The sequence below is a fragment of the Enhydra lutris genome, unplaced genomic scaffold, assembly GCF_002288905.1.
Source record: "Enhydra lutris kenyoni isolate GAN:26980312 unplaced genomic scaffold, ASM228890v2 scaffoldscaffold52, whole genome shotgun sequence".
NCBI lineage: Eukaryota > Metazoa > Chordata > Mammalia > Carnivora > Mustelidae > Enhydra > Enhydra lutris.
The window spans coordinates 13073745-13086664 of NW_019154136.1; the positions used below are offsets into that span (position 1 = coordinate 13073745).

The following is a 12920-nucleotide window of genomic DNA, read 5'->3' on the forward strand; positions in this document are numbered from 1 at the left end:
ACTCATTTCTCGTAGATGGACAGGTTCTAGGAGGCCCTCTCCTCCGGCCTGCAGAGAGCCCCATGTCCCCAGGGAGCCATGGTGTGCCGGCTGCACCGTCAACTCAGCATCACATGTCACCCTCCCTGAAGGCACCCTAAAGATGTGTCCTCGAGCCCCCACTAAACGTCCTCAGCTGACCCCAAGCCGGGCTGCCCCATGCAGGCACTGTCTCCGAAACCCAGAAAAGGCACCCACAGTGCTCTCTTTCCCCCTGACTTTCAACGTTGGACGGCATTTTTCCAGCACTCGAAAGTGGAGAAGCCAGATACGGTCCAGGTGGGCGCAGGGGAGAAGGAAACCACCAAAGCAATCCCCCCAGACTGTTTAAACCAAAGAAAGCACCTCGACTTTCAGGGAGGGGTGCGAGGGACGGGCGGCCAGCAGCGGGGTGTACAGCGTGGCACACTCCTCCGTGGGAGCGGAAGAGCCCGGGCTGGGAGGTCCGCAGAAGAAACGCGAGTTCAGTTCCAGCAGCAGCGGGAGACGGATCTCACCTGCTGCGTCCAATGTGGTTTCCATATTCCAGGCTGATTCCTGGAGAGCCGCTCGCCCTCGGTCCTCCCACCACGCTCCATCAGGCTGTGAAACCTAAAAGGCAAACCAGCTGCAAAGGGGGCAGGGGAGCGGGTTTCCAGGGTCCCCCGCGGGGATTCCAGCCCATGTTCCCGGGTGTCTGCAACGCCAAGCCACGTCTCTCGGTACCAGGTCCCGCGGTGCCAGGTCCCGGTTGCACACATGGACACAGATAACTAAGATGTGGCAAGGGGCTCCCACTTCCACTCACACATCATAATGTTCCTCCAGGGCCGAGAGCGCCGTCTGCAGAGAATCCCCCTGGGTCTGTCTCCATCTGTGTCTCTCCGGACGCTCCAAGGGGCAGGGGTGTCCAGGACACAGCATGCACAGATTTTCATCAGAGAAAATGTCTGCACCAGGACAAACAGGGAGGCCGTCGTGGAAAGCAGCAGATGTCTGAGCCTCATGCAAATGAGGGACAGAGATCGGGCCGCGTGGGGCAGGCACCCTGATTGCCGAGGTCCCTGTGGGCTGTGCACGGCGCCTGGGGCCAAATGCACCATCAGAGGAGACCCCGTCCCCCAGGAGCAGCACCCGTGTCCTGACAAGGAGCAGGGCACGGGCTGGGCCTCGGTACACACCTGGGGATTGAGGTCAGAGGCCGGAGCGGGTGCCCCACCACGACACTGCCTGTGGGAGCACGTGTGAGGGGCCTACAATCTCTTAAGATGAGAATCGGCACAAATGTAAGGAACAGCTAATAGTTACCTCCCGGCCGCCATGAGGCCCCTCGGCGGTCCGTCCGTCACCCCTGTATGCGCAAGCATTCTGCAGAGAAACAGGCACAAAAGGATGGAGACCTATGTCCATCTGTGGCTGCACATCACCTAGATGTACGTGTATGAACGCAGTAGGGTGTGTGCACCACAGAACATGCACGCGCTCATATAAACAATACACACATGTGCATGCACGTGTACGCACGTGTGCACACATTGCGTGCATGTATACGATCACGTACGCATACGGTTACATCTGTACACATGTGCATGTATATGTGCATGTACACACATCTGTGCTTAGCACCTTCATTCATGTGGACATGCACAAGGGGACGTCATGCCACAGAACACGTGTGTGGGGGTGTGAGCATCTGTACATGTAGGACGCATACGCAGGATATACACGTGTGTGCGTACATATACACACGAGAGGATACGTGTGCATGAATGCATTCAAGTGTGTGTATATACGCAGGAAGACCTGTGTATATAGGTCAAAGGACACCCTGCATGTGTGCATGTATATATAAACGTGTACGCCACAGAGCGTACACAATGGTGTGTGTGTGTCTACACGCATACACGTATGTGCAGCAGGGCAAGTACTCTAGCTATTGTGGGTGCAAACATATATGTAATAGAAAACACATGCGTGTGCACATGCGATACAATGCGTATAGGATAGCGTACATGTATGAATACATGCGTGTATTTTTATGAAGTAGGATTCATGTGCTATAGAAGGACCATATACACATGCAACAGGATAAACATGTAATAGGACGGGTCCGTATACAGGTACGTATACAATACACACAATGCATTGCATGCACGATTGGACATGGTTGCATACACATACATGTGCGTAAATCTATGTAATAGAACATGTATGTGTATATATGTGTATAAACACACATGCGTGTATAGATAGAGATACAAAAAAAAAATTGACACCAAGGAATTGGGCTCCCAGGATGGCAGGGCTCGTGAGCCTGGAATCTGCAAGGTAGGGGGGCAGGCTGGAGACTCAGGAGAGACCTGACCCCGCAGAAACCTCAGTGTTTCCTTTTTCAGGCCTTCCCCTGATTAGACGAGGCCCACCGCAGGACAGAGCATCATGTCTTTACTTCAAGACAGCTGCTTGGCTCCAGAGCCGCACCTAGGAAACCCCTTCACAGACACCCTCACATGCACGCCCAGCTGGATGAGTGGGGACCCATGGCACAAACAACCTGTACCTCCCGCAGCCAGATCTCCACCCCCATCAACCCTGCCTGATCAGGCCTGGGTCACAGACAGGGCATAGACGGGGCCTGACCGGGATCCCCTGGTCCTGGACCACAATAAAGAAACGAAATCCCTGTTTCTGGAAAACTTGGATAAGCAAAATGCTCGGAGTTTGCCATGTCCTCCCCTCTTGGTACATATTCTGACTGTTATGGAACCCACCCCCAGCCTCAGCCCATAGCCCGGGGAAAGGCACAGGACCTGAGTTGAGAAATCTAGAGAACAAAGCAGAGGTAAGACCCAGATGGTAATGTGGACACCAGTCAGGCACTCTGTCTGCCCCAGCCGGACAGGGCTGCCCTCCTGGGCATCTGGCTTCCTGGACCTGGGAGGCTGGGAGGGCGCTGGGGCTTTGAAACCACACCGGAGGGCGCGTGTCTGGTCGCGGGGACAGGTGCATACGTGCTGTATCTCGAGACAAGCGCGTGGGTGTTGTTACCTTGAAGCGGAGATGTGAAACAGCTGTGTGACAAGTGGGCGCACTAGTCCCTCCACCCGTGGCCATGCCCTTAAATGGATGGGGAGCGGGGGCTGTGGGGCCTTTGGTGAGGGAGCAGGGGACTTCCTGCCTGGTCTGTGTGGAGCCCTCCCAGAGCCCTCATCAGAGCCTCCAAAGTTCCCCGCACCCCTGCAGTGGACACCCCAAGATTAGGGCCTCAGATGCAGGTGAGCGGACCCGGGGTGTCGAAGCTCGAAACAGAAGAAAGCACGAGGCCAGGAACCGGTGACCCGGGTGGAGATGCCGGGATGGTTAGTGCTGACGACACAGCGCCCTCGTGAGGCGAGGTGGAGCACCAGCGAAAGTCAGGAGGGCCTGGGGTCGCCTCCTCCACTTTCCAGGGGTCCCCAAGAAACTTCCGCGGCCGGAAGCCCGGTTTGCGCCTCCGTAAGTCTGTAACCCCCCAATCCCTTGGCGTGCCTCTCCTCGCGTCCTCCTGGCCCCAACGATGAAGCCGCTGCGCCATAGCTTGCAGCACGCTCCCTGCGCGTCCCAGTAGCAGGACGGGAGCGAATGTCCAAGTCCTGCGCCTTTGCAGGATGTAGCGCGCTTAGCTCAGCTCCGTGACGCAGGAGGACCACAGCCGGTGCACACAGGGGTGCGGGACTGCTGGGGAGGCCAGAGAGGGGGGCCCGCAGGGAGTCCCGCCCTGCTCCCCTCCTCACCTGAGCGCCCCTTGCCTTTCAGACCTGCGCAGGCGCGGGAGCCGCAGCGCCAGGATGGATATGAACATGACACGGCCGGACAACGCCACCATCCTGATGCTGCGCGACCCGACCATCGCGGTGGTCCTGCCCGTCGTGTACTCGCTGGTGGCGCTGGTCAGCATCCCGGGCAACCTCTTCTCCCTGTGGGTCCTCTGCTGCCACATCGGGCCCAAGTCCCCGTCGGTCATCTTCATGATCAACCTGAGCGTCACGGACCTGATGCTGGCCAGCGTGCTCCCTTTCCAGATCTACTACCACTGCAACGGGAACCACTGGGTGTTCGGGGAGCTGCTGTGCAACGTGGTCACCGTGGCCTTCTACGCCAACATGTACTCGTCCATCCTCACCATGACGTGCATCAGCGTGGAGCGCTTTCTGGGCGTCGTGTACCCGCTGGCCTCCGCGCGCTGGCGCCGGCGCCGCTACGCCGTGGCCGCCTGCGCCTGCGTCTGGCTACTGCTGCTGGGCGCGCTGTCCCCGCTGGCGCGCACCGACCTCACCTACACCGTGGAGGCGCTGGGCATCGTCACCTGCTTCGACGTGCTCAAGTCCACCATGCTGCCCAGCGTGGCCATGTGGGCCATCTTCCTCTTCACGCTGTTCATCGTGCTGTTCTTCATCCCGTTCGTGGTCACCGTGGCCTGCTACACGGCCACCATCCTGACGCTGCTGCGCACCTCGGACCCGCATGGCCGCGGCCAGCGGCGCCGCGCCGTGAGCCTGGCCGTCGTGGTGCTACTGGCCTTCGTCACCTGCTTCGCGCCCAACAACTTCGTGCTGCTGGTGCACATGGTGAGCCGCCTGTTCCTGGGCGGCAGCTACTACCACGTGTACAAGCTCACGCTCTGCCTCAGCTGCGTGAACAACTGTCTGGACCCCTTCGTGTACTACTTCGCGTCCCGCGAGTTCCAGCTGCGGCTGCGGCGCTATCTGGGCTACGGGCGGCTGCAGGCTTGCAGCCGCAACACGCGCAGGGACACCCTGTTCTCCGCCCGGACGCTGTCGGCGCGCTCCATGTCCAGCGGCCACGGCGAAGGGCTCGACGGCCCCAGCCGGCCGTGCCTCCAGAGGCAGGAGAGCGTGTTCTGAGCCCCGCACCCCAGAGTGGGGGCGGGGGTAACGGCTGGAGACGGAGGGGACGGCCCTTCCCCGACGGCCTGCCTGCGGCTCCTACTGCCACATCCGCCACGGTGCACACGGAGAGGGTCCCCAGATAGGCTTGCTGCTCCTATGACGCATCCGCCCAGTGCGCACAGAGAGGGTCCCCGGGTGGGCTCGAGTCTGGTGTCGCAACACGGCCGCAGATCAACAAGACAGAACACCCCGCGGTGTAACAGGACGGGACGCAGCGGGCCAGGCCGACTGGCCCTGCTCCCTGAGGATGACGACCCAACCTGACAGAACATCTAGCCAGCCCAGCTGAGACCCCATGGACCCCCAACCTCCGCCTGCCTTGTTCTCTGTGCCTCCTGCTCTGGGAAGCCAGGGACACGTGCTGCTCCCCAGCCTGGTGGCTCCTGGACTTGCTGTTCGTACCAGCCTCAGTCACTGTGCGTGCTGGGATGCACCCCTACGAGGGCAGACGGGCCCCTCTGGCCTCTGTTCTTCCAGAGCTCACAGGTCCCCTGCACCCCGTGTTACCCGGTCCCCCCAGGAGCAACCATTGCAAGGCTTTCAAAGCGTTTGGTCACTCTGGTTCCTCCAGCCGCACAATCTACAAAGATGTCACAACTTACAAGGTCCAGACAGGAAGGACATCCATCCTGAAGGTGTGGGTCAGGCCCCCCATGCGGGTGGAGGGTCTCTAGGCACATGAGATGCTGCTGAGGCTGAGCACTGTGAAGGTCGATGGCCGTCCGCACCTTCTGCCGGGCTCCCGGACATGCTTCTGGGTCCAGCTGGCCCCGAGGTGCCCTCTGGCTAGTTTTCGGCCTCCTGCTCCCAGGCGAGAGCCCCTGAGTCACAAGCAAGGCCTCCCAGGGTATGAGGTGGCCTTGCGCACCTATCCTGACCCATGGCACCCTCTGGGACCCAGACACCCCGCAAGACCATGGACCCCAGATGCCTGGGGAAGGATCAGCGCCCGAGGCCCCTTTGTGCCTGCTGGCCGCCTCAGCATATGGGCAGGGACATCCTTGTCTCTTCCTGAGCCCAGGGCACATCTGGACCAGCCCAGACTCGTGTGCTGTTTCGGGAACACAAGGAACCCCATCTCCAGGGGGGTCTGGGGTGCCAAAACAGTGGGTTTCCAGGAGCCCGGGATTTGCCTGAAATAGCAGTTTGATACTTCGGTCATCACATAGGGCATGCACGGCCTCGGACTCCGGGACCTCCAGGGAGGAATGACTACGTGACAGGCAGCCTCCCCACGGCAGGTTCCATGTACGGAAGGAGAGTGATACCTGCCATCCAGGGGCCCCTGGGGGGAAGGGGGACTTGCTCCTGGTGTCACTGCTTCGGAAGGAAAACTGACACGGCTGTCCTCGAGCGAACAGTGACCCCAAGCCCGTGTCCACCCAGGACCTCAGAATGTGACCTGCTGGATCGGGGTGACCCTAAATCCAATGGCAGGTGTCCTTGTAAGAGACAGAAGAGAGACAGATGCAGAGGAGAAGGCACGTGAGGACGGAGGCAGAGATGGGAGGGGCATGCCCACCAGCCCAGGGACGCCAGGAGCCCCAGAAGCTGGAAGAGGCAGGAAGGACCCTGCCCTGGAGCCTCAGGAGGGAGCCCAGCCCTGCCCCGCCTGGATCTCAGACTGGTCTCCAGAGCTGGGAGGGGATTGATCCCTGTGGTTTTAAGTCTCCGGTTTGTGAGGGCCTCCCCAGGACGCATCATCTGGGCCACTCTGAAATTGCAAATTGGGTCATGGGACCCAATCTCTTGGCATGCAGGGCTCTCGGGACCCCTGCAGGGTCAGCCCTTGTGATGCCACAGAGCCTCCCCGAGAGTCCCCAACACATGGCCCCAGAGATTTCCAATGCCACCAATGCCTTTTTGCACACCGTCTCCAGATTTTTAGTTTTGGAACGGGCCTGCCAGGTGGACGGGGCTGGTGCTACCATCTCTGGAGCCCCAAACCCAGAGGCTCCCAAAGGCGGCTTGCAGAGAGAAGGCCTGAGTCCCAGCAGGTACTCCCCACCCACGGGCTCCTCAGTCCTCAAGACCACATGGCCGAGAGGTGACTTCTCTCCTCCTCCGCGTACACAGTGACATCCACACGTGGAATCTGAAAACGACATGGGAGGCCACCCTTCACAGAGACGCCTGTTCCGGGAGTAACTCGTTATGTGCTGCCCGGTATGTGCTGTGGACTCCGGAGGTTAGTGTATAATTGGGGACCCCAACACCAGCCTCTGGAGGCTCCAGTCCCCCTCCCTGTGCGTGGTCTTAGAATCAAACCCAGTTTCGTAGGTTTGCCTCGTGCCCGTGCTTGTCTGGGGTGTGCAGAGGCACGTGCAGGGGGAAAGTAGGTGAGTGCATGCTACGCTCGCCCTTGGGAAAGGAGAGTCAGCCTCCGGCGTCCCCTTGAAACCCTGCACGCCACGCCGGGGTTACACATAGTCATTGCCCACCGCCTTGCAGCTGGAACGTCCCCACAGGGGACAGCACCTGAGCACATGAGTCCTGAATGCCCAGGTGTGTGCCTGGAACTCAAAGTCACCATAGGAACCCTTCCGGGAGACCCCTTGAGACTCACCTGGAGAAGGATTTACCTGAGGGCACACAGGTGGCTCCACGAAGGCTGGCACGAGGGACCCGAACTCTGCAGGGAAAGAGCCCCAACCCGCCGCTCTTCCTGACTCTCCGAAGGCCAAACCCTAGAAAGCAACGTCGAGGCAGCAGCCGCATCCAGTCGGAAATCCTGAGCCCGCAAGATACCCCCAGGCACGCTCTGGGCGTGGGCCTCGGTGCGTCTGGTGCACAAAAGCTGTGAAAACCTCAAACCAGCCGCACAGAACACGGCGGCGGCCCGTGAGAAGCCGCAGACCCTGATTCTGGAGGAAGCCTGTCTGTGTAATATCTTCCTCCGCGGGATGTCAGGCCCCTGGAGCCCTCGGGGGACAGAGGGGACTGTCAGAGGGGTCACTGCCCAGCAGGCGGGCCGATCTCAGCGTGGGGTGTTAGCGGGAGGACGGGGGCTGCGATCACACCGGGTCCTTCCTGTTGCTGGGACTCCCAGAGCACAGGTCCCCGTTTCATGCCACCGTGTCTGTCCTATCGCCTGAAATCCCAGGGCTGGCCTTGGTCCTAGCTCCACACGCAAATAACGTTGTGTGCTCTGGGCGTGTGTGTGCGTGTGTGTGTGTGGGTTCCCCAGGAACCCGACCTGTTCACCTGTTACGGAGCCAATAAACGTAGACACGTGCATGGGTACATCCAGGTGTGAAGTTTTTAAAAAGCTGTGGTACCGGGATTCAGCGGCTGTCTGCATGTGGAGCGCCAGAGGCCCCCTGAGACACAGGACCCCTGATGCCAACCCTGAGTTTTCCCCACGCAGAAGGGGACTGCACTTCTCCTTCGGGCCTCTGAGACCCCGGCTTTCCAAAGACACGGACCATCTCGCTTTGAACCGCACGTACCCTCCAGCCAGACACCGGGGTCTGCAACGAGAAGACTGCGCACGGAGCGTGGATTCGGGTTCCTGGGAAGCACACGGCACGAATGGGGGCAGCACAACGCGGACGGGGCGTGCGGAACAATCAAGGATTTGTTGCCTCAGATGATGGAGCTTTTGAAAAGAAATCCTTTTTTGTAAGACGGACGCGTGTACGTACTCATGTGTCCGATGGTATGGAGTCTGAGGCTTTGCTTAAAACACTGGAACAAACAGATGCATCCACACGCGTTGGCACGCACCACATGTACCCATATTCACGCCGGTATGTGGGCATCCATCCATGTGTGCACACGTGCGTGCAAATGTGCACACAGCGTACCCATGTGCAGGCAGCAGGCATCCATCCGTCCGTGCACACACAGGCACACACCCGTCCATGCACACGATGTATCCGTAAGCACACATGAATACGTGTGGGCGCCCATGCATGTACACACACACACACGCGCGCGCACACACGTGTACATATATACACATGTACGCACCTGGGCGTGCCTACATGTGGGAGAAAACGGGAGAAGGCTGATCCCTGCTAATGCCTGAAGCTCGGGGAAGGGGCCGGGGCTTCCATTCTATAACGCTCTGTCCTTTAAGCATATTTGACAATATCTGTACCTTAATAACACGAGGCATGTCGGGAAATGTCACACAGAGACATCGACTTCTGCCCAGTGGCACTTCTCCAAACTGCTGAACGTGGAAGGAGCAAACATTCCCAACCCAGCTGTTCTGTTTTGTTTTTTTCTTCTCCTCCCAGTTATATTGCGGTAAAACACACACGCACAAAACTCACCATTTTATCCACATTTAAGTGTGCAGGTCAGTGATGTCACACACATTCACGGAGCTGTGCCACCGTCCCCAAGGTCTGTGTCCACCATCCTTCATCGAGTACAAGGGGAACTCTGACCCCACTAAACAAGAAGGCTCCTTCCTATCCCCCACCATCTGCCCCCGGTCCCTGTAAAGGCGATGCCACCAGGGGCCTCTTATACACGTGGGATCACAAAGTATTTGTCCTTTTGTGTCGGGCTTATGTCACTAACCATCATGTCCTCCAGCTTCGCCCACGTCACCGCCAAATCAAGGTACCATTTGCCCCCCACACGGCTCAGCCGCTTGGTAGTACGTTTGTAGAGGCCTCCCCGAGACACCACAGTGCAGCTGTGGGACATTTCCATCACCCCCAGAGGATGCCCGATGCCCGTTTTCTCCCCATCCCAATGGCCAGCCCCAAACCAGTGCCCACTACTGTTTCTGCTTCTCTGGACTTGTCCTTCCTGTCCCTGTGACATCACTGGGATCAAAGGGCACATGGGGTGTTGCCATACTGTCTATTTCTCAACAGGGCATTTCGGGGTTCATCCCGTGTGGTAATATATACCCTATTCTTCTCTCCTTGCTCCGTGGGCTGGGGGAGCGCCTCGTGTCCATCATGCCAGACAGAAGCCAAAGAGCCCCCCCTTAGGCAGATTTTGACCTCAATCTCCAGCAAAGGGTCCAATCGAAATACCCAAAACAACAGGGCTGAAGTAGCCAGGACATCGAGAACTCTGCCTCTGTCACGAGGTGCTGGGAACCTACTTCTACCCCGCCCTTTTTGCTCTTTCTGGAAAAGACCACCAAGAAAACACACCCCACAGTTAACCAAGACTTGAGAATGTCATCGTTATTTGGTCAACATACAAATTATTCAGATTCAGAATGACTTGGTTAAGAAAACTTCAGTGTTTGACCTTGGCGTGCTCTCTCTCACTCTCTCTCTCTCTTTTTTTAAGTCTGATCTCTTTGGAAATCTATGCGATTCTGCAAATGTCCATGAAGGTTTTTTTTTTTTTTTTCAATTGTCATGAAAATACTTCTAGGGTAGGATTCAATCCAAGTGAGGGCCCAGGGAGAGGGTCTCCAGACAAGGATAAGCTGTGTAATGGGTACGCTAGTTTCTGGGACTCAAGCATAAACCCCCCCACACAATGGGCAGCCATCAGAGGATAAACCCCACACCAGGGCGTCCCCTAGTCCATCACATGGGTGAGCTCCTTCATTCATCTCACTGGAATTGGGTAGGTGTTAGGCCCATTTTGCAGAGGAGCAAACTGAGGCAAAGAGAGGTAGAAGGACTTTTCTGGGGTCCCAGAGCTGGCAAGGAGGACACCCCGGGTTTGAAGCTGGCACCTGTCCCCAGAGGCTCATCCCACGTCTGTGGGAGCCCAGGCTGGGTTTGTAACTCCCGCCGAGAGTCCGTGGCTAACTCCCTAACCCAAGGCGTAGCCTGGCCCACCCAGCAGCCCTTCCTTGTGTCCACGCTTCTGCCGTGTAGATCACCCTCAGTGCAAGTGAAAAACCGTCAAAACACCAGCCAGCCTGTTCCCCCTACTCATCGTCAGCAGGCCCAACAAAGAAGGGTCTGGGTCCATGCCCACCACCCCGGCCCCCAGCTGCTCTGAGGATTCTGGGTCCTTGCGTCTGTATCACGACACAGGCTATGGGTGTCTAAACCTCCTTTGAGCCCCTATCCCATGCCTCATGGGAGATCAGCCAGCACGGAACATGAAGGGGGAAACATGAGAAGGAACAATGCCATCAAAATACATCATAGGCTGTCACGTTGAAGTATGTGTGTGCCACATGTATACAGACACAGCACATACATACATGTATATATGTGCAATACAGGTTTATATGCATGTGTACATACTCTTCTGGGGACACTTATGGTGGTCACAACGGGGGGGGGTGCGACTGGCATGTGGGAGATAGAGACGGGGACACCTACAGTGTAGCACCTGCAGTACCCAGGAAGCCCTGGGTCAGAGTCATGCAGCCCAAGATGTCAACAGTGCCCAGGCTGAGAATCCTGGACCAGGCATGAGAGACTATCTATCCATCCACCTACCCATCCATCCAACCATCTATCATCCATCTATCTATCCATCCATCTATCCATCTATCCATCCATCCATCCATCCATCTATCCATCCATCCATCCATCCATCTATCCATCCATCCATCTATTCATCATATGTATCTATCCATCCATCCATCCAACCATCTATCATCCATGTATCCATCCATCATCTATCGATCCATCCATCCATTCTTCTATCCATCTACACAACCATGTATCATCTATCTATCCGTCCATCCGTCTATCTAACCATACATCCAACCATCTATCAATCCATCGATCCATCTTATCTATCCATACCCACCTATCATCTATCTACCTGTCCGTCCGTCCGACCATCCATCCATCCGTATCTATCCATCGTATCTATCTATCTATCTATCTATCTATCTATCATCTATCGACCTACCTATCTACCTATCATGTCTATGGTCAGGGTTGTCAACTAAGGGCTATTCTGTCCGCAGGGGACCCCGCGGCAATGTCTGGAGAGACCTGGGATGGTCACAACTCGAAAGGAAGCCACTGCCATCTAGCGGCGCAAACTGGGCTTGCCGCGGGACACCGTGGTGTGCGCAGGTCGCCCCGACTTGCCCCCCCAAATGTCAGCAGTCCGGAGGCTGAGAAGCCCCCCACAGTTCGCAGGACAGGTCTCCCTCTCTCTCTCCCTATCTACTACCTGTTTACCTGTGTCAACCGAGGGCCAGTCTGCAACGCCCCCTGCCCCGGGAACCCCCATCTCTGCCCCCTGCCTCTCGGGGAACACCTGTGTCTCAGGGACCCTCCCCTCCACGCCCCACTGTGCTCTCGGGGACCCCATCTCCCCCCCTCCGCCGTGCCCCTGAGACCCCATCTCCGCACCCCCATGTCCGCACCCCGTGCCGCGCTGTCAGGGACCCCCATCTCCGCACCCTCCGCCGTGCCCTGGGGCCCCCATTTCCGCACCCCCCCCATTTCCGTACCTCCTCCCGGAGACACCCTCACCTCCACGCCCCACTGTGCTCTCGGGGACCCCATCTCCGCACCCTCCGCGGTGCCCCAGGGACCCCCATCTCCTCACCCCCTCCACCACCTCCCGGAGACGCCCCCATCTCTGCGCCCGCCCCCACTGCCCCCAAGGGGTGCCGGGACATCGGGTTCTCGGAGATCGTCCGCAACGACCTCCCCCCAGCCCCTCGGCGGGCGCAGCTGGTTTTGGGGCGCGGGGTGGAGGGGACGCGCAGCCTGGGGTCCGGAAGGGGAAGGCAGGGGCGGGGCTCTGGCGGGCGGGGCGGGGCGGGGTCTGGGCGGGGCGTCGAGCGGGCCGCGGCCGCGTTGGGGGCGGGGCCTCACTCTGCAGAGCAGCGCGGCGCAGGGCGGGGCTCCGGCGGGCGGGGCGGGGCGGGGCCTGGGCGGGGCGTCGAGCGGGCCGCGGCCGCGTTGGGGGCGGGGCCTCACTCGGCCGATGTGCGCGGCGCAGGGCGGGGCTCCGGAGGGCGGGGCGGGGCCTGGGCGGGGCGTCGCGCGGGCCGGGGCTTCGTTGGGGGCGGGGCCACACTGGGTCCGGAGCGCGCGGCGC

The 12920-nt window shown here is 58.8% G+C and overlaps 1 protein-coding gene across 1 annotated transcript; it reads left to right on the forward strand.

The window, feature by feature from the left end:
- The first annotated feature begins 2818 nt into the window (after positions 1–2818).
- On the forward strand, positions 2819–6554 carry LOC111157122 (P2Y purinoceptor 8-like). Its single transcript, XM_022518363.1, has 2 exons — positions 2819–2860; positions 3814–6554. The coding sequence occupies exon 2, from the start codon at positions 3846–3848 to the stop codon at positions 4920–4922; it is 1077 nt and encodes a 358-aa protein (XP_022374071.1). The 5' UTR covers positions 2819–2860; positions 3814–3845; the 3' UTR covers positions 4923–6554.
- The last annotated feature ends 6366 nt before the right edge of the window (positions 6555–12920 follow it).

What these genes read in the sequence shown, in the direction of transcription:
- LOC111157122 (XM_022518363.1), top strand. Translation starts at nt 3,846, where the DNA reads ATGGATATGAACATGACACGGCCGGACAACGCCACCATCCTGATGCTG.